General features: G+C 37.1%; 1 protein-coding gene and 1 long non-coding RNA gene across 3 annotated transcripts; one reads left to right on the forward strand and one right to left on the reverse strand.

Annotated features, from left to right (window-relative positions):
• Window positions 1-6021: 6021 nt before the first annotated feature.
• Window positions 6022-20001, reverse strand: Sytalpha (Synaptotagmin alpha). 2 transcript variants are annotated; one of them, XM_044393503.2, is made up of 6 exons: window positions 19634-20001; window positions 13087-13294; window positions 12457-12853; window positions 12160-12394; window positions 11554-12051; window positions 6022-6444 (listed from the first exon to the last, which is right to left on the reverse strand). In XM_044393503.2, exons 2-6 carry the CDS (start codon window positions 13272-13274, stop codon window positions 6269-6271), a joined length of 1494 nt encoding a protein of 497 aa, XP_044249438.1. In that variant the 5' UTR covers window positions 13275-13294; window positions 19634-20001; the 3' UTR covers window positions 6022-6268. The 2 variants fall into 2 exon arrangements, with proteins under 2 accessions (XP_044249438.1, XP_044249435.1); XM_044393500.2 differs by having other exon boundaries at window positions 12457-12856.
• Window positions 7439-10075, forward strand: LOC138911993 (uncharacterized). Its single transcript, XR_011417625.1, has 3 exons — window positions 7439-7706; window positions 9394-9469; window positions 9917-10075. It is a non-coding gene; the product is annotated as an uncharacterized lncRNA (long non-coding RNA).
• Window positions 20002-21095: the final 1094 nt, after the last annotated feature.

Genomic DNA, 21095 nt, shown 5'->3' on the forward strand with positions numbered 1-21095 from the left:
TCGCTGTCAAAAGTCATTGAAACAATTCGAAATGACAACAAATATGGAAGTCGCACAGAGATACAAAGCAAACACCTACACTCACACACATAGTGGGGAAAATCTGCCAGTGGGCGGGGTTGGCTGGAGATTGGGAAAACTTGGGGCTCACGAGAAGCGAAAACTGCTGACAGTTGCATAAACAATAAAGGCAGTCCCCAAAAAGCGAACTCAACCAGCGAAACGAGCCAACGAATGCGGTCAACATCAAAAGAAAGGATAAAAAAAAATAAGGGATGGGGAGGGGGTAGAGAAATGGAAGAAAGGGGCCGGCGAAAAGAAAGCGAAACGAAACTAGAACTATTACTGCCAATGCAACACACATGCAACGTGTGGCAAGTGTGGGAGTGGCCTCCATAACACCCGACCAGCCACCAATTTCCACCCCGCCCACTCTCATCTCCATGATGGCTAGAACAACAATGTGACATTTTTTCCGCTTTGACGACAATTTCCCTCGCGGCACAAACGGCAGCAGCAAAAGCAAAAGCAACAGTAGCTACTAGCAGCCAGTGCAACACCATTGCCATCGTCACTGCCGAAACTAAAGCTATATGGCAATGGCAACTTAACGATACAACGGATGAGGAGGGTCCAGAAAGCAAGAAGGAAATTCGTGTTCAGGGGGTCGAAGTATTACATACTCTTTGGGATCCATCAAAATATAAGATATTTACAAATCAGGATTCTATAGAAATTAAATCAACTATAATAAAATATGCTTTATCATTTTTATGAGTATGTATTCTAATATAAAACATGTAGAAAGATTTTAAAATACTTAATTATTTTATGATTGTTCGGTTATTGGCTAATTATTATTTATTTATTTATTCGCTTTATTATTATTTAGTAGTTTTAATTAAGTTTTATGTAAATCTCTTTGAAAGTTTAAACACCCTTTAGGAAGAGCGCGGCAAAGGAAAGTCCAGTGATATAGCGCATGTATCCACATGCCCACGCAATGTCGCCCGGCAAGAAGGATGTGCAAGGAGCACTTCCAGCTCGATTCGCTGTACTCTTCGTTTCACCATTCCCGCCTGCCTTTGCCCGTGGATCACAAAAGCACAAAATTGATTGTGTAAATAAGAAAACGAAAATGTCGTTAGTTTACGTTTTCCGCTGACAAGCTTTTGAAACTGGCCAGAACCCGGGACTCAGGACTTAGGACCCAGAAAGAGGGGAAAAGCGACTGGGAATGCAGTAGCAAATAAAAGCGAGATGATACAAAGACCAAATGGCGTTGAGATAGACAAAGAGTGCGACGAAATTAAAAATGGAATTTACTCGTTAGTCGCATTTCCAGTTTATTGCCAACAGACTTTGATGCGAGGCATTATCGGTGAAAAATTGATAGCTGCCGATTCGAAGAAATCCCAGCGATTGCAAGCGAATAGAGTGAAAAATTGCAGAATAGCACTTTGACACAGGAAGCGACGATTGGCAGACAGAGTCTATCAATAAGTCAAAAATGTATATAATCTGAGTTGCATTTGTAAAGCGATGGTCTTATGTTGGGAAGATGAAAAATTGATAGACCTTCCACTTTAAGGTTGGCAAATAAAATATTAAATATCTAATAAAAAGATACGGGCAAACCTTGATACACGAGTTTATTTTTTTGTCGAATAGTATTTGTAAAACAGTTTCAGACAAATCAAAAATGTCACCCGGAAAAATATGTTTGGCTTGTAAAAAATAAGGCACATATGTCGGAACGAGCCGGATCAGACCACTATAGAAATAATAGAAAAAATAATACAACAAATTTAAAAACAAGGCAATAATATTTTTGCTACCCCTGGAATAACATCGAATCTCAATTACAAGAGAGGAAGAGTTGGACGCTCTCAGAGAAAGTGAAGTGAAACAGTTAAAGCATTAAAGGTAAAGTTTTTATTTGAACTGCAAGACTTGTCGAAGTTAACTTCCATTTTTGTTTAAAAAGTGTCTCACTGGCGAATCAAAACATAGTTTTGTTTGCAAACCTTTTAATTCCTTTCACTTTTCACTGCCCATACTCGTTTTATCAATATAAACGTTTCCCTCGCTGTTGGCCAATAAGTGATTTATAATTGGATATTTATCCGTTCCTCACATGAGTAGTTTATTTAGGCAAAATCACCTAAAAGGGTTTAATGGTTCACACTGAACTCAATTGTTTACAGACTTGGTCTGCTTACCAATGCTTTAGATGCTTTAGATACAATTAATTAATTTGGCTTATTGTCTTCCTCTTACTTTCGCTTGTCCAAGTCCACCTTACAAGAGGACAAAGGAAACGATGCTAAAGTGCAGCCTGCACCATACCTGTTATCGTTATTGATTTTAGACAATGTAGTCGAAGCTTAGGGAATACAGTACCGAACCACTGCTATTAAATGCCACCGTCCTTATCACTTTTTAAAATAATTTGATCCCTTCTTCTTATAAATTTATTGATCACATTCTGAACCGCTTATGTGAAAGCCACCGTGAGAAAGTGTGGAAATGTTAAATCAGTAACGTCGATAGCGTGATAGGCACATAGTAGTTTAATTAGTTTAAAAACAAGCAACATCAGAGAATAGGTTGGTTCAAGTGTGTGGCGGATCAAGATAAAATATTTTGATGCACACCATTTGAACACCACATTTCCTTTAGACCCTTTTTGAGAAAAACGAAATTTCATTTAAGACGTATGTACAAATAATAACAAATCGCACCCGAATATAAAACCGCCACATTTGGTTCAGTATTCGGATGGATATTTTTTAAAGTTTTGATACTAAGACTACTCAGAAGCCGATTTACTGGCTTAGGAGTAATTAAAGTATAAGAAGTACCATTTAGAAAAATGTAGTTGGGGAGATTGGTTTAGGAAAACACATCCATTTGTTGAATTATGAAAACTCTTAACTACATAAGTTGGGAATCAAACGGTACGAACGAGTAACTTGTAGTAAGTGTACAACCCTAGTCAAAAGTATTTTCACAAATTTGAATGTTAACTGTACTCATATTTTGAACTTATAATAAAAACATTTTGGCACCTTTGGAAAGGGCACTTCAATTCCGTTTAAATGACACAAACATTTTCTTAACACATTAAGCACCCTTTGAAAAGTGGGCAAATTAGACAATTTTTATTGAAAGTCAAATTTTCAACTTTTTTTCTGGGGCTTAAAACAAAAATGTTATGATGCAAAGTTGTTCCCCAATCAAAATTAATAATAACTGCAAAAAAAAAATTAAAAATATTTTTCCTTGTATTTTTTATGATTTTTTGAAAATAGCTATTTTTGCCGCTTTTTCTTCCTTTTCATTAAAAATACATGGAAAAATAGTTTGCAAATTTTTTTTGATTGATTAATTTTGATTGGGGAACAACTTTGTTTAAAGCCCCAGGAAAAAAGTTGAAAATTTGACTTTCGCAAAATTTGCTCACTTTTCAAAGGAGTCTTAATGGGTTAAGAAAATTTTTGTGTCATTTAAACGGAATTGAAGTGCTCTTTCTAAAGGTGCCAAATGTTTATATTATAAGTTCAAAATATATGTACAGTTAACATTAACATTTGTGAAAATACTTTTGACCACCCCTGTATTTAATTAGGAAAAAGGTAAACATTTTTACTAGATTATCAACTAGAGCTTTTGATTGATTTTAAAATCAAATTTAAAACAGAATCATTTAAGTGTCAATCCTTTCATTGAATATCACTGTGCAACATTTTTAGGGTTATAAAATGTAACCGCAATTCTGATTTCATGGGCGGAAAGAAATCATCGAAATAAGCTAAAACCCATTTGGGTTTCTCTGGCTTAGCTCGCGTTTACCTTTTATAGCGAGTTAAAGTTTTACATTTTTCATGTTGCACTGTGTATGTAATGAAACCTTTTAGAAAATAGCCAACAACGACGATTAAACAAATCGAACCAAAGTGTAGCAGTCAATAAATTTGTACGCACAACTTTTTGCAACCACTTGAATATCCTCCATAGCATCTCTCTCCATCCTTTACAGTTTATCAAAGACTAACCATCGACCTTGGCCACAACTTAAAAGAGCAATGTAAATGGTTGAAGAAACTTTATGAAGAAACTGGAGTGTGGGAGAAAGAGAATTTAAATGTAAGGAAGCGGTCGGTGCGAAAAGTGTCGGAAACAACGGGAAATGGCAAGCAAATAGTTTAACTATCCTTGCGGTGATTTTTGCTAGTTCGGCGACTATCTTCGAATCCATTTTGAACTGGCTATCGGTCAGTTGGCTTTTCACTCGCCTTCCTGGGTCACCCCTAACTGCGGACGAGAACTGTGTTGGAATTCCATAAGAATGTTTCCGGTGCTGTATTCACTGAAAACTAAATTGTGAAATTTTAGCAGTTTTACATTATTAGGATTTCTTGGGTTTTTGTTTTATCTAACTTAACCAAAAATTTTACAAAGCTAATATTTTATTTGTCTTCAATTTATTTATAGCAGAAACTTTGCTTAAAGTAAAGTTTTCCACTAAGAATAATTTAATGATATAAATACAAGTGTTTTACGTTTTTCTATATGCACTACCCACGTTCGATTCCCTTTTGGCGCCACCAATTTCTGGCACCCGTTCAAAGTTGCCTTTGCAGCTTTTCCCTCCGGAACTTCCACACCCCCGATACCTCTGACTATGGCTACTTATGGCCGCCACTGCCTTCCAAATTGAATGAAAGCACATTTTGATTGAAAAGGAAATTTACGGTGAACTTATATAGACACAGGCGGGAACCGCAACAGTTCGCAGGACCTGGGGCATCTCCTGCATGGCTGCTTTAACAGCCAATGTAGCGTTGCCCGTCGCAGCTCCCGGCGGATTTATCAGTCAATGTTGGAAAATTAGTTAACGGGTTTGCCGGAAACTTTTCTTTTTTGCACGCCAACTTGGCCAACAAGTTCGTTTCGCCCACCAAAATATTTAAGGCTCAATGTCCACGGAAAAAGGGAAAATGTGGGCAGGGATTTCTTTGGTTTCGTTCCTCGGAAAATGGAAACCTCAAGCGTTTGAAGTTGATGCCTGGAATTAATTTAAGGTTGGTCAGGGGAAAGTTTGGTAATTAACCTTGGAGGAAAACTGATTTAGGCCAAATCCAAGGTTTAATAGCAGATCAATACAAATTTAATGTCTAAGATCTAAGAACTTTATTTCGCATAGATAAATATTAGTTATTTTGCGATTATGGAATACATAGTGCTTGTAAACTAAATTTTCTAAATAGACACAAGTTATTTCATATACTCACTACATTAGGTATAATAATACGTATAAGAATAGCTTCATTTGGTTAGAATTATTTCTACTCGCTGTGCATTATATTTTTAACAAATTCTCATAAAGCCAGAAACTAAACTAAAATTGTATGCATTTGCTGTGCCCCCTGTGCCCTGAAACCTTCGACTAGAAAATATAAAATCATAATAATAATCATCGTTCGCTGTAAAGGTATATTTTAATTCTGGTTAATTTCATAGTTTGTATTTTGTATTCTAGGTACTTCTTGACTTTTCTGACACATTAAAGGTATATTAAATATATTTTCTTTGATTAATTGATACCGTACAAAGCACATTTATTGAAACTGTTTGTTGAACATAATGTGACAATCTGGTTCGACTCCTTGTCCTGCTTAAAACGTATCCCTGCAAGTTCCCTTGTTCCAATAATTTCTCTTTAATAAATAACCAAACAGTTTGGCTTATATTAAATATATGATATAAGTGTACAGCTGTATTTACAATAATAGAAGTTGAGTGGTAATTTATCAAAAACAAATCATAATTACCTTATGAACTTTTTTCTGTTGCTTCTATTATTTTGAAAACAACTGTACTGACTTCTAGGTTTTTTAACACACATACCGATTTTTTCAAATCTTTTGTATTATAAAATTGAATTTGTTTTAATTGGGATAAGCGTGAATGGATAAGCAAACATTACAAAAATACAATTTGGTAATGAATAAAAATAATCTTTTGGATAGTTGATCGTATGACCCTGTCAATATTTTTTTCGACCATTACAAAAAAAAGCAAAAGTACAATTTTTTAAACGAAATAAGATATTAAAGTAAATATGCATGAAATAGGTTTGAGCATTTGCTACATCCACAGTTCTAAAAAAATGGTCTTTCTTCACGCTAAACCCCTATCCGAGACAACCACCGCCGCCGTTTTTACTTAGACACGAACCAAGAGCTGCCGGCAACTGTGGAAGCTAGTTCTTGCTATTCGTATTTTTGGTGGTGGCCAAGTTATTAGCCGGTTCCTGCAGTGGAACCCATTGGGCCGTAGCATTTTTGGCGCGGAAAATTTCTTCAAAAAATATTTTCTCTTCGGTGCGGACTTCAGGAGAGTTTCCAATGAGAGTGCGTCCCAAAATTTCACTTGATCCTGAAATAAATATTACAAAATGTTTTGGTTTTTAATGTATTTGTGTGTTTAATGTATTAAATGAGACAACTTCTTTCAAAATTAAAAACAAAATTTGAAAATTAAATTATTAATTTAAATATTTTTTAAATTGCGGTTTGGGTAACCTTTTTATTTAACTTAAGGTCAAGAGTCTGCCTCGGCTTTAAAAAATATCAAGAAAAGGGAGAAAATCAACTTATCCGATCTTAGGAAAAATCTTGTTTAATAGTCTCTGAAAGCATATCACTCATTGCCTTCAATTTCAACCATACTTCTATTTTTTGCTCTCTCATCAAAAATGTACCTTGATGGATACTATTAGGGTGTTCAATTGCGTTGCAAACTTTCTAAAGTGTAAAAGTGTAAATCAATTCCAACAACAATTTCTATACAAAAAAGTTTTCAAGGCCTACTTTTCAAAACTATTTTGTATAGAAATTGTTGTTGGAACTGCCTTACACTTTTACACTTTACAACGCTTGCAATGCAATTGAACACCCTATATATTTTTGAATTCGTTACGAATTCCAAAGTTAAACTGCGTTTTCCAAAAAGTTGTCCGACGCAAGGATTCTTTGCACAAGGACCTCTAGGTTTGAAAAATGCTGAAATTGGCCAACTTTCTGGAGGTATCACAGGATTCAAACGGATTCATGGTTTATTTTGTTGTTAAAATAATGTAATGTTGTTACTCTTTATCTTTCAAACCTCGTACTTAGAATAGTTTTAGGATTTTTTTTAAGGGAGAAACAAATTTAAGAAAACATACACTCATAAAAATTAATTTCTAAATTTTGGAAATCTCGCCATTGAAACGGCCTACCTTTGAAAATAGAAAAAAAATTTCTTGTTATTAGAAAATTGTCCTTTGAATACAGAAAACCTTTCTTGATGGAAAAAATTCAAGAAAGAATTTTTCTTAAAAATAGAAAAATAAAAATCTCATATGTTTGTTTTGCCGTCGCAGCCAAAACATTTTTGTACGTATTTAAGGAAAAAACCACCTTTGAATATATGAATGAAATGACCCTAGAATATAGGAAAGTAGCCATTGACTTCCTTCGGCTGCCGAATGTTAACGACAAGAAAAACGAAGTGGGACGAAGGGCCTACTCGGCCCGACTACTACCCGGCTACCGACTTCTCTGATCCCCCGAGCGTCAGTTGTGAAAAAAATTCGTGAGTGATGGACGTGATTTTCAAGCGGATAAGAGGTGAAGCCTTTTTCCGAATATTCAAAGGTATGTAAATATATAATTTTTTGTATAGCGGGCGTACAATTGTATGTACACTTGCCAGAAAAAGTATGCGTACAAATATTTTCCGCAACTTTAGAGCTTAAAAAACGTCTTAAAAAAAATTCGTAAAAATGTCATTTTAATTTTAACATTTAGTACACATATTAAGCTTTAATTTGACGTAACTTATTAATTTCTAGCACCTTTACTTTTCCTAATATAAATAAAAATGTACAAATTGGCCGGATTTCGCATCAGAAAAAGTATGCGTACAAATGCATATGGTATTAGAAAAAGCCATATTTTGGGCAAAGTACGTCGAGTTTAGTACGGAGTTTGATACCCTTTATGTTTTATAACTTCAGTCTACATATTCGTCATCGATTGGACCAATGTCCTTGCATCCATCGCCGTTATTTGATTCCATTCCTCGACATTGAGTTTTTTCAGGATATCCTTGGATGCAAGGGTGTGAAGGCGAGTCCTGCCCTCCAGGACATCACAAAATGCTTTACGGGATTGATATATACTATTTTGATGGCGAATGTAGCTGTTTTACACATAAAAGCTTTGTTTTGTGGGCGCAATGTTTATGTTCGTTGTCCTCTTGGTACCAAAAGTACTTTTCGAGTCCCACTTTCAGGACGCTTTAATTTCTTGTCTTAAAGTGCATAAAACAACCAACAAAATGAGGTATCGTTTATTAAAATCGGTCAACAACTTAACGAGAAATGGCTAGCCATATAACCAAACAAACAACTGCTTTGGCGTAATGCACGAATTTCATACGAATTTCAAAAAAAACTAACCTTCTATCTAAATAAGAAAGTTTTTATACCCATTTCTCGTTAAGTTGTTGACCGATTTTAATAAACGATACCTCATTTTGTTGGTTGTTTTATGCACTTTAAGACAAGAAATTAAAGCGTCCTGAAAGTGGGACTCGAAAAGGACTTTTGGTACCAAGAGGACAACGAACATAAACATTGCGCCCACAAAACAAAGCTTTTATGTGTAAAACAGCTACATTCGCCATCAAAATAGTATATATCAATCCCGTAAAGCATTTTGTGATGTCCTGGAGGGCAGGACTCGCCTTCACACCCTTGCATCCAAGGATATCCTGAAAAAACTCAATGTCGAGGAATGGAATCAAATAACGGCGATGGATGCAAGGACATTGGTCCAATCGATGACGAATATGTAGACTGAAGTTATAAAACATAAAGGGTATCAAACTCCGTACTAAACTCGACGTACTTTGCCCAAAATATGGCTTTTTCTAATACCATATGCATTTGTACGCATACTTTTTCTGATGCGAAATCCGGCCAATTTGTACATTTTTATTTATATTAGGAAAAGTAAAGGTGCTAGAAATTAATAAGTTACGTCAAATTAAAGCTTAATATGTGTACTAAATGTTAAAATTAAAATGACATTTTTACGAATTTTTTTAAGACGTTTTTTTAAGCTCTAAAGTTGCGGAAAATATTTGTACGCATACTTTTTCTGGCAAGTGTATGTAATTAAAGGATACATTTCAAATCTCTTTACCAAGCGTATACCAATTTAAATGAATTGTTTTTTAGCTAAGAGCTACGTACATACATACATTTGTACATAAATTTGTGGGTGTACAGTTCTATAATAACTTTATCTTATTACTCGCATTTTATTTATTTTTCAGAGTGAAAATACCTGCAGTTGCATCAGCCAAATAATTTGTTTGTCGAAGCTGTAATTTTGTTTTAAAACCTTCTAAGGTAAGAAAAATATGTTGTATTTGTTTGACATACTTATGTATGCATGTAAATACATATCTATGCATGTACGCCGCTCACCCGATCTGAAACCCGATTTTCAACCCTTTCATATTCTGCTCCTCTCTCTCTCTCGCTTGACCTACGCGTCGCGACGTTTCTCTCTTCACCTTCTTAAAACTGACACGATCTGCCCTGCTTACATTCGGTCTCCCTTCGCGCAAAGGACTGTATGTAAATATATATGTATGTATGTACGTGTCTCTCCCGTGCCTCTCTCTCTCTCTGAAATTCGATTTTCAACCCTTCATTTTCTACCTGTCTTGCTCCTCTCTCTCGGTCGTCTGTCCAACGTGTTTGTATTTTGGCTATTATTAACATTACATTATTTCAAAAAAGTTGTTTATCTAAAAACAAATTATTGATATCCCAATAACTCTTTTTTTATAGATGAGGAAAGGCGAAGAAAATGGATCACCTTAGGTCATATGAAGTTCAACAGACCTTGGGTAATAATAATGTTTTCTTGAGTCAAAAATGTGTTATTTAAATATGTTTAAATGTTAAGTGTTAAATGTTTTAAATGTAAATAAATATAATATGCAAAAGAAAAAACCAAGTTACATTTTATTTTTAGGGTTTCAGTGTTAATATAAAACTTCCTTTCAAGAAATATTATTTCTTAAATCAAGAAATAAAATTTCTTGAAAGGAAATTTAAACAAGAAAGAATTTTTCTTGTTTAAAAGGTGCCTTTCTAAAAAACCCTTTCTTGTTTTAAGAAATTTAATTTCTTGAAACAAGAAACAAACCACCTTTGAAACAAGAATCGCCTTTCTTGTTTTAAGAAATATTTTTTCTTGTTTTTATGGTGGCTTTCTAAAAAACCCTTTCTTGTTTTAAGAAATTAAATTTCTTAAAGCAAGAAATATTTTTTCTTGTTTTAATGGTGCCTTTCAAAAAAACCATTTCTTGAAACAAAGGTGAGGTCGCCTTTGGCAAAAATTCAAGAAAGAATTTTCTAGATTTTAAGGAAATTCTTCGATTTTTTTTTATAGTTAAAAAACATAAGAGCATACAGCTGCGGTCAAAGTAATAGTAGTGTAGTAAAAGTTTGTTGTTATAACTCTCCTTATCACTATGGACGGCAGTCCATGTATTGACGAAGCGCACCAGGAGAGTGTGCGAAGGCGACTACTATATATACACGAAGAAATGAAAATCTACTGTGATGGTCCGATCATAATGAATGATACACCTATCGAAAGGTATTGCGAAAACTAACAGGATTGCATACCAAGACTTTAAGAAAATCAATTGGCTTGGGAGAGAGAGCGGTGAAAGTAAAAAAGTGAAAATTTCGAAATTTGGAGCTGTTGTGGCCGGTGGGGATAAATGCCCCCTCTCAATGTTTTAGTTGTATCCCCGTCGAATGCGGGGTAATATGTCAAAATCCGACGCTCCGTTCAGCCATTATAGCCAAAATAAGATTCTCTTCTTCTTCCCAAAATGAAAATTTAATTCTGTTTGTCAGTTGTCAGTTTGTCCAAAACATGTTTCTTTAAGTTTTGAAAATTTGATATGACGTTCATCATATCGATATAAAAAACTTTTGTTCTACCACTTTTGGAAAAAATCGCTAGTTTAGCGGGAAAACAGCTATAAATCGCTAAAATTTTGAAAGCCGTAACTTCTATACTACATTCAGCAAGCTACAATAGAAAATGCCTGTAAAGGGAAAAAGGCTGGAATAGTTTGCTAGGGCGGGCCGAATGAGAAAATATTAGAAAGTCTATTTAATGACGAGTGTAATAATTTTTCGTCACAAATGTTGATATCAGAACTTTTGTATGTTGAAGGTGTGATCGTCACTAGTTTTTTACCTCGTTAAGAGGTGTTTTTATTTGATCCAATTAGTCTTATAGAAAATTATAATCAATACAATATAACGAAGAAAAGATAAATAATAAAATAAATTTTGCTATAACATAAAAAATGTTAAATTTATAAATATTAAAATAAAAATCATATTGATACTAAAAACTTTTTAGAAATTATGTTTTCGAAAATTTCTTATAATTTACTCACCCAATAAACCATCGTGGACCACGGTGAATTCTAATACACAATTTTTCAGCGTCTCCTTGGCGACATCGAAAGCGAGGGCTTCATTGTAAACAGGATTCAGCGTGGCCCTTTGAACACCCGTCTTACGTTTCTTCATCTTCTTGCCCCCGGGACCCAGAAGAGTAACTTTCACATACGGATCCGAAGAGTTTCTAGCATCGTCCACAATTCGCAGATTTCGGGCCTTAATCAGGACGACCATCAAACGTTCCGCAGATGGCAAATAGGCCAGGGACACCATTATGTCTCCCAGATCCACCTTCATATCTTGGGCCGAGGCGGAGCTCAAGGGTGTCCAAAGTTTCAACTGTTCACCAAGATCCAAATTGGCCAGGTGTAGCTTGGTTCCTCCGATACAAACGTGCCGAGAATAGGCATCAAAGTCGTACAGTAAAATCTCCACTGTTCGTTTGTCAATTACTCCGGCTGTGACCTCGAATACAAACTGTTCGTCGAAAACTGGAGAAGGATTAAGAAATTATTTTAATATTTTTTGGCAAGAAAAAAGGTTTTATTTTAGTTTGGAAAAATATTTTCAAAAAACAGATTTCACAAAATAATATTCACCTGGATTCAAGGTCCTCTTGTGTATTCGCGTCTGCCAAAAATTCTTTTTGTCCGGAAGCAATCGCACTTTGGCATAGGGATCTGCAGATCCGCTGTACTGTCTTGGCTGCAGATTCTGAGCCTCCAGAAGTCTAACATTTAGCAAGCCACCCACAGGATCATAGCCAATGCTAACATGCAAATTTCCGCGGACTTCGTTAAGTGAAACTGGATTAACGGTCTTCGGTTGAGAGTGCTGCAAAATGAGGTGTACAAAATAGAAAACAAACTCTTTCAAAATAAACTCCATTCACTTACGCTTCTATACAGGGTCATGTCAATTTTCGTGTGATCCAATTTGGCATTCATGGAGGAAACTCTTGGACGACTCGGGTGCATTGCCAGGACCACATGCTTATCGGATCTGGCAATGGGAACTGAAGTGGTGGAGCAGTAGGACAGGGTGTTTGACTTCAGGCTTCCGGTGGGCGAAGTGGGTGTGGGCGGGGCCGACTCCTCGGTAGTGTTGGACACCTGTTGCTGGATGGCAGCCGTCGAGGTGACCGAAGCGGGTACCCAAAAGGCCGGGTCATTGTCCTCGCTCTTTAAGGATGTGGGGCTGAGGTTGCCGGCATTGCCACTGCTGAATTTCCCACGCGGCACCTCGTTTATGTTGTCCACATTGTAGCCCACGGCACCCGCTACCAAAGCCTCCCTGCTGAAGAGAAACGAAAACAATTGAGGGCGTTATATACGGTTAGTACCACCAAGGGTGCTTCAAAAATTCGAACAGAAGATGAAAAAATTTTAAATTATCCTACACAGGTTTTCCATTTTCTTTCTGTAAAAAAAAAAACAAATAACACGCTTAAATTCGCTTGAAACTGAATCTTAAATTGAAAAAAATATCTCATTTTATTTAAAACTTTTAAATTTTAAATATTTTACCTTTGTTGATCTTCATCCTTCTCGTTGGCCGACTCAAGAAGATTCTGTTCAAACCAGTTCAGGCGATAGCGTTTCGAGCAGGTGGTGTAGAGAGCGGCCCCTACAGCTGAAACCACCAGGAAGGATACCGACGCATAGACGCCAATCTGGGCCAGAGAAATATCCTCTTCACGGATGACAATGTCCATTTCGCTGGCTATGGGTAATCCTGAAGGCACATAAAGAAACATCGATGGGTCAACAAATGCAGCAACTCCTTCCTTCATAACACATGAGATGCCAACGTGGGTCAATTACTCGGCCTGACCCCACATCGACATCTCTCCACCTGGCTAATGACACCCAAACTAGCCATAAAACATTCATTAGCAAGTCAGGACCTCGGGATGTGTGTCTCATAAATAAATCAAAGCTCGGGGCCCCACGTCCTACATTCATCTTCTCCGTTCGCTGGCTTTGTGGGTTATTAATTGAGCGGCTTAAGGTGGTGGTGTTGCTGGGGCACCGCAAAATCCTGACCAGCGGCACGTGCTCACAGTTCCCCACCAGCTTCAAGGATCCACCGGGAGGATGATTGAGGGGCCGGGGCTTTGTCTTTGTTAGACCGCAGCCACACAAAATTGCCATAAAGGCGCCTCGGCCTCGGTTAGTTCGCAATTAGCCGAGCAAACTGCCAGGTGACCCTCATCCCAGGCACCCCAACAAAATCCTCCAAATTACACCCACACTTAAAACAAAAAACGAGGGAGAGACGTCCGGCACACACATTTAACCACTGCGCAATTTAAGAGTTCCACTTTTTCGTGGACCCTAGAATGTTTTTGAAATTTTATTATATTTTTTTTCATAATAAATGTAGTTGTTAAGTTTTGAAACTTTTAGTATTTTAAGAAAAATGTTTTAATTATTAGCTTTAATAATATCCAAAGATTACATCTTTTTTACGGCATGACTTGATAATTTTTTTCTGTGCAAAAGAATGTTGGGAACGCGCAGAACTGCCAACAAGATGAAGTGTTGTCTGTTTGAAAAAGCAAAAATTTATAACCGACCTGTTAATTAATTAGTATATTTATATTTAAAAGCCACCTTTGGATGACTCCTGAGTTCCTATCCCTGCCTCCGACCCTTTACTCCCTCAACCACAACCCCTTTTTCTGTCCAATTTCTGCAAATTTACTTTACGCTCATTATTTATTTACGGCCAACTTTTGTTTTTTGGGCCTACGCTTTCTTTTATGGCAATTGCATGAGGTGTATATGCGGGTTCAATTCCCTGTTTTCCTCTTCCCCTTCGGGCTCCTTGGAAAATCTTGGGGAAATGATTTATGTTCCCTTATGTGCAAATAAGTGAGTTTGGGCCTTAATGTGGCTGCTTGGAGAATTTATGAAATTAGTTCTAATTTAAACTTTGACAGTTGGGAAGATAAGCAGCTATCGCAGAAGCCGAGGCCGTAAATTAAGTGAAATTCGTGGAGCAGCATTAAAGCGCTTGATGTAGACATTTCCAGGGAAATCTATTTGCCAGCCAATCGCCTGTTAATCCCCTGGGAAATATGGCAAAATGCCATCGAACTGATATCACCTTCCGTTTTTCCAGCCGCTGCGCCATGTAAATCACACATAACCCAATCAATGTCAAATTGAGCAGATCGCCCAGCCACGCCCCACATCATCAGTCAGTCATTCAGTCATTCGAGGTGTCCCTTTGTGCCTTCACGTCCTGACATGACGAGTTTGTCCCGGCACATGTGGCTTTGGGGGTATAATGAATTTTATTACCCTTTCTTTAAAATAGGTATTTTCAAATTCGGATTCAACTTTAAAAGAGGAAAACATAATTGCACTAAAAACTGTATAAATATATTTAATAAAAGCCCGTTGAGTAGAGCAGGCTTAGCAGAATTAAAAACAAATCAATTTATTGTAATAAATTCTCAGAAATTACTTACAAGTAAATAAATACAAAAAAACCGCGGATTTAGCAAAATGAAAAATGAAACGATTTCTGTTCATAATCTAATTACATCCTAGAGCCAGCTCACTATCTTTGGTGGTCCAAAAGTTATGTGAGGGTATTTTAGAGAATCTGTTCCATGGCTCTGTTCGCCGAGCTCCCTTGTTGGGCCTGGTATTTGCCCACATGCATCATTTACACATGTGTGGGCATGTGGGCACAGGGATTTATTGCTCCTGTCATAAATTTTAATACAAAAACCGCGCTTTGGCCCTTTTGGCCCGGCTGTCTGGTATTTGGTTGGCTTTGTAAATCATTTTGCGGCTTTTATCGTGCACATTTTCACTTTTCGCTTTAGCCCCTAGATAAGACCGCACTACTTCCGCCTGTGTTTCTGTTGCGTCGCAGCAAAGTCAAGGCCAGAGATGCGTCCCTCCAAGTCCCGGGGTGCCGCAATGTGTTGACAAAGCGACTAAAATTAAGTTTATCTAATCGATAAAATCAACCGCATGGTTCATTGCCTGCCTGGGAAAACGGTAGGTGTGTGGGCCAGCTCATTCCCGTGATTTCCCTCAGCTTTGGCTGGCGATTTCATCATGCTCGCTTAAAAAATTAATAGATAAAGATGCCTTTCCGACGGTCGCAGCGCCTTTGAATAGCGCAATTATGGAAAATTATGCTCATTAGTCTAATGAAGTGTTTTGTGACTCAAAAGCTGCTGGAAGGGTCCCAGTGGCCATTACATTTCTTAGCCAAGTCCACGCCCTGCTGTTTTTTCAAAAAGAATGTGGACAATTGCAGTCGTCAGCAAGGCAAACACCCTATTATCCCGTTGCCCTAGGACATTGTTGAGGTTGTTCTTTTTCCAAAACTCTTTGAAATTTAAGAAAAAAAATATTAAAAAAAACTTTAACTGAGATATAAATCCAAACTTTTATCAAGGGCCAAGTATCTTTTACAAATGTTTTTGATTGAACGGAAGTAGCTCCAGTCACAAAATCCAGGTTCAGTAATGCACTAAACAAGTTCCATTAACTATCATTTATCCTTAGACTTCCGGAAGCACTTTTCCCCTATCCTTCCTGCCTTCCGTAGCCATTGTTCAGCTTATCCGGCCGCCGAGCATTGCGAAAGCATTGGCCAAGTGCTGGTTGCACACCTGTCCCCGGCAACAGTAATTAGATTACGACATCGGGTCCACGATGGATCCGCGTGTTGCTGGTGTCCTGAATTGTCCTCGACAAAAGAGTGACCACGACAAAACAGTGGGAATTGCAGCAGACACTCACAGAAAAAGTGCAGCCTTACATAAAAATGTAAAAACAATTTTTTAACGTTACTTAAATTTTGATTTAACCAAATCTGCGGTATTTAAGCTCTAAAAGTGCGCAATATGCAATGTTAAAATAATTATGGGTCCCGGTCTTGATTTTTTGCTGTAATTGATAATTTATTAAAAAAAAAAAACAATTAATATAAATATTTTATGCAAGCCATTGTTTTTTTCAGGGACCGTAAATAACAGTTATTTGTGATTTTTATATTAAAAAGACTACTGTGATATTTGATTTTAAACGTCAAAAATAACGTTCTTTTTACTCTTGTCCACAAAGTATATGCATTTCAACAAATCTGGAAAGCAAATTAACTTTTATTTGTTCATGTCTATAAAGTGCATAAAAACCAGTTAAATTGTTAATAAAAACTTGTACAAATCTCAGTAGGACTTTTAAAATAAAAATCACATATAACTGTTATTTACGGTCCCTGGTTTTTTTTAATTTTTCCGAACTTTTATTGATTTTTTCTGTTTGTGTTTCATGAACACTGCACAGTTGTAAAAACATCTCGTGGCCCCCGCTCACCTGCACTGAAATTTCATTTGGCTTTCACTCATCCATTGCAGTTTATCCAGGGTCCCCCGAGCAACAGATGAAAGACCTTCGGTGTGCATAAACAAGCGGCAGAAGTTTAGCCAGCATACACGGACCGAGGGCCACGATGGCCTCCAGGAGCCAGAGCTGATGGATCCGGAGGTCCTGGCCGTCAATAATCAGGCATCAGCAATTTGTAATACGCGCCATAATGACACAGTAGAGGCGCTAGTTTATCCACATCAGCAACATCATTATCATCGCCTTTGCTCGCCCCCCTTTTCTCCGTAATGTGTCTGTTTTTGTTATCCGAGTTGATTATCTCCCACCAATGGCATCGTCTGTTGTTGTCCTCCAATGTCAATGGGATCAGCGGGGCAAATTGAATGCTGACCCCATCGCACTGTTTGCTAATTAGCCATCAATGAATATTTATAGCTTAAGGCGTGGGTTGAGGGGATCTACCATAAGCAGCTGAGAACTGGCTAAGACCAAGGGAAAGTTTATAAATGGATTAACAAACTAAATAGCATCGGGAAAAACTTGCCATTGAATGTTATTCCTTTTGCAAAGTTTCGATTACACAAGTTATTCAAGTATAAACTTTTATGAATAACTTATATTGCGAAATAAATTCTAAGGAAAATATAAACAAACATTTGTAGTATTTATTATGTAATAATAGCATAAGATGTCACTAGGCTAAATAAACATTTAAAAGTGCATAGTGTGTGCAAGTGTTTTAAAATTCGAAAGTATTTATTTTTTTCATACTTGAGAGTTTATGCTTCCCGTAAGTCAGCAAATATAAGACCTTCAGAAGTAAATTCCTGCCAATCCTTTCACTCTCATTTGCAAACACTCTTGAGCCCTCTATATGCGATAAAAGTGGAATAAAAGATCCCATTAAAATCAACAACCATATGTCAGTTCGCCACAGGCCATTAAATGTTGCGACCCGGCCAACGGGGCATAGAGAATATTGAAAATAAAAAATATAAGAAGGAGACTGGAAAAAGCAAGATAAACAGCAATTTAATAAAGTGACCCAAAGTTATGCGCCTCCAGTCTAAGGGCGAGAGCATAAAAATAAACAATAAAACGCTCATTAAAACGCTGAAAATGCCCAAGAAGTAAACAACGGAAAATGTTTACATGCGCACTCAGGAACAACGAAAAAATAAAGGAAAAAGCATGGCTTGGCGTGGGCTACGGAAATAATAAGTGTGATATTAATACTTGTGTTCGGCACAAAGGGAAACCCGCCCGGCAACCCACATAAAGAAACCCAGTGGTGGGCCAAAGGCTAAAGAGCTGCCAATAACTCAACAAGTTAACAAACATGGCTGGCTGGGAGCTTCTTTATGGCCTCGTCAATGCGGCCTGTAGCTTCGGGCGACGTTTTTGCATTAAAAATGCATTAATCTTCGGACACGTGATAAATATTCATGGCTCTTCGGCATCCAGAAATGTCTGTAATAAATGCACTTCTTTAGTGCAGCCTGTTGACTGCCTAGCACGCAATATTCCAGTCGAGGAATATATATGACGAAGGTCGCCCGATTCGGCAACAGAATGGAGGTCGGGGGTCACGGTCATATACGGGCTTTTCAAGGACATGCTTGTTGTGTTTGAGTGGCTGCCAACGTGGCCAACGAGTCCTGGCTTCTCCACCAGTTTAAACAGCCCGCGGCTGAGAAATTCCAAACGAAATCCTCACGGTCTTTTCAAACGGAATACGCCAAATTGGGTACAAGATCCCGCATACGTTGAAGTACACATTTCGCGAATGCTCTCGACTAATTGAATTAAAATACCTCTGCTTTGAGAGAATTTATCACAGCCACTACACAACGCGTTCCACGTGCCGTATACGCAATGCAATCATTTCAATCAGTAATCAGCTGTAAAGTGCCAGTGTGGGTGCTCGAAAAAAACTCTCGAAAAGCGAAAGGGAAACTCATTTCCAAAACAAACAATTTTCATTGCGTTTGATAGGGTAATATAATCGATGTGACGTAAATTGTGATGAAAATATATATCATACAGCATTTTTATGTGTTTTTATATATGCTAAAATGTGTTCTTCATTAAAACGGAAGCAAATATTCCCAAAATTACTAAGCTTACTACAAAATAAATCAAATTTGCACTCTTGAGTAAATGCCACTAAATTCTCTGCAAACAATTATTATATTTTTCATTAAAAGGACAAAGGATTGGCGTATTTCACGTCTGATTCTGTGTGTTAGAAAATCCGCAAAGCTTCAATTCCCCAGCACATTAGCCCAATTTTCTTTCTAAAAACATTACCATAATTTTCCTTGCCAACTCCCATGAGAATACCAAAAGATCATGTACTTCCTCCTCCCACACTTCTCTTTGTATTTTTCTCCAGAACATTGAGCAGAACTTTTCACGAGATGATTTTCAAAGAAAATTCACTAGCTTAACTTTTACAATAAAAGTTTGCTCTGCCAGCTTACATTTCTTTCTTAGTCTAGAAAATCAATTTCCTCGCTCAACAAGTTCGAATTACATTGGCCCGACAAAAGCATTGTCCAATAAAGATTTCACTCCGACTTCAAAGCAAATAAAGGACATCAAATATTAAATGGCTTGTTTTCCAAACGTGCCTTAACTATTTTCCGATTATAACACCGAATTTGTATGCAAATTGAGTTGACATGGATCAAACAGCTGTGTTAGCACTTACCCGGTTGAATATTTGCAAATCGGTGACACAAAGCCGAACAGAAAATGTGCAAACAATTTTCTTATTCAAAATGCTGCATGCGATTTTTCGCAACAATATGTTTACCAAATCCTTTTCACGGTCCAACGTGGCGTATGCGCAATTTGCTCTACACGGGGCAACGCATACTGTGCGTGCCTTGGGTTCCTAACGAGTTTTCAAAACAATTTCCTTATTAGCGGGCTTTCATTTATTTTTAATGCAATAATCCCCTGTGCACACTGGTCAATTATTTCAAATAAATGTATCCAAGCTGAGAGATAACTGGAAGCGGTTGAATTTTCCCTTTTTTTTGGTTCACCCGCCTCAACAACTTCGCCAGAGCGTTGCTGAAACTCGACTGTGTTGTTGTTCACCAAAAATTACACGCAGTTGCCCGATGTCATGTTCCATCACACTCACACTTTCGCACCCAAAACACAGATGGGCTCATGGCAGCACACAAATGCAAATGGGAAACTTCGAGTGCTTGGCGGAAATGTCCGTTAGGATCTATCCTCGAAAGGAAAGTTTTTTAAAGGCTAATTAATACGTTTTTCTGCAGCTAAAATATTAAGAAATATTTAATAGTTTCCTTCCAAAAATGAATGCTACTGCCGGAAGGAAAAGCCATTTTACACAAAAGCTTCAGTACGAGCAACAGCTGGCCCATTTTGTAAAAAGCCCGCGAAATCCCAAGCGGTTTATTATTCATATCATAACTTTGCGAAAAGCTTTTGTTTTGAGAAAGCTTTCCAGGATTTCCGTTATTTTAGGCGTTGCCACTTCGTCTTGCAGCAAATTAAAAAAGTTGGTGAATAAATTTAATATTTTATTCCTAATTCAGATTTAATTATCGCATAAAGTATCTTAATAATTGTGTTTTCCTTTGATATAAAAATAACCTGAATTTTGCTCATTGGAAAATATATTCTTAAAATCTGTTTCGATTATAGTTCAACTCATTACAAATATAAATTAAACAAATATGGGTGCTGTATTGTACCAACTTTAAGACCTTTAGCTAAATTTTCAGAAATAACTGATAATAAAACGAGCTCTCCTTACTTATCCGAGTTATCTACCGATAACGTAGTACGTAACCACTAGAGCCCTGCACGAGTAGATGTGTAAGCAGCTCTGAGCTAGAGCTTGTTTGTTTGTTTGTTACTTTCGAGTCATAGCTCATGGGATTATCGAGTAAGCAAGTAGGGGAGAGTGGGGGAATTTCGTCACAGGGGCAATTTCGTCACCTGCAATATCTCGGAATCCATAAGTCGTAAAAATATATAATTTTTTTGTTTTAGTCCTTCAAGACGGCCAGACACAACCAATGCATTTGTTTTGCACAGAAGGCCAAGATAATTAAGCTATAATATTAAATGTGTTTTAACAGTTCAAAAGCTACATTTAGTTATCGACGAAATTTTTTCTGTATGCCACA

This window comes from Drosophila takahashii, chromosome 2L (genome assembly GCF_030179915.1).
Source record: "Drosophila takahashii strain IR98-3 E-12201 chromosome 2L, DtakHiC1v2, whole genome shotgun sequence".
Lineage (NCBI taxonomy): Eukaryota > Metazoa > Arthropoda > Insecta > Diptera > Drosophilidae > Drosophila > Drosophila takahashii.

What these genes read in the sequence shown, in the direction of transcription:
- Sytalpha (XM_044393500.2), bottom strand. Translation starts at nt 13,274, where the DNA reads ATGGACATTGTCATCCGTGAAGAGGATATTTCTCTGGCCCAGATTGGC. An exon ending in ACATGACCCTGTATAGAAGC is followed by an intron (nt 12,395 to 12,456) that starts GTAAGTGAATGG and finishes CTCATTTTGCAG; the next exon opens with CACTCTCAACCGAAGACCGT. An exon ending in CAAGAGGACCTTGAATCCAG is followed by an intron (nt 12,052 to 12,159) that starts GTGAATATTATT and finishes ATCCTTCTCCAG; the next exon opens with TTTTCGACGAACAGTTTGTA.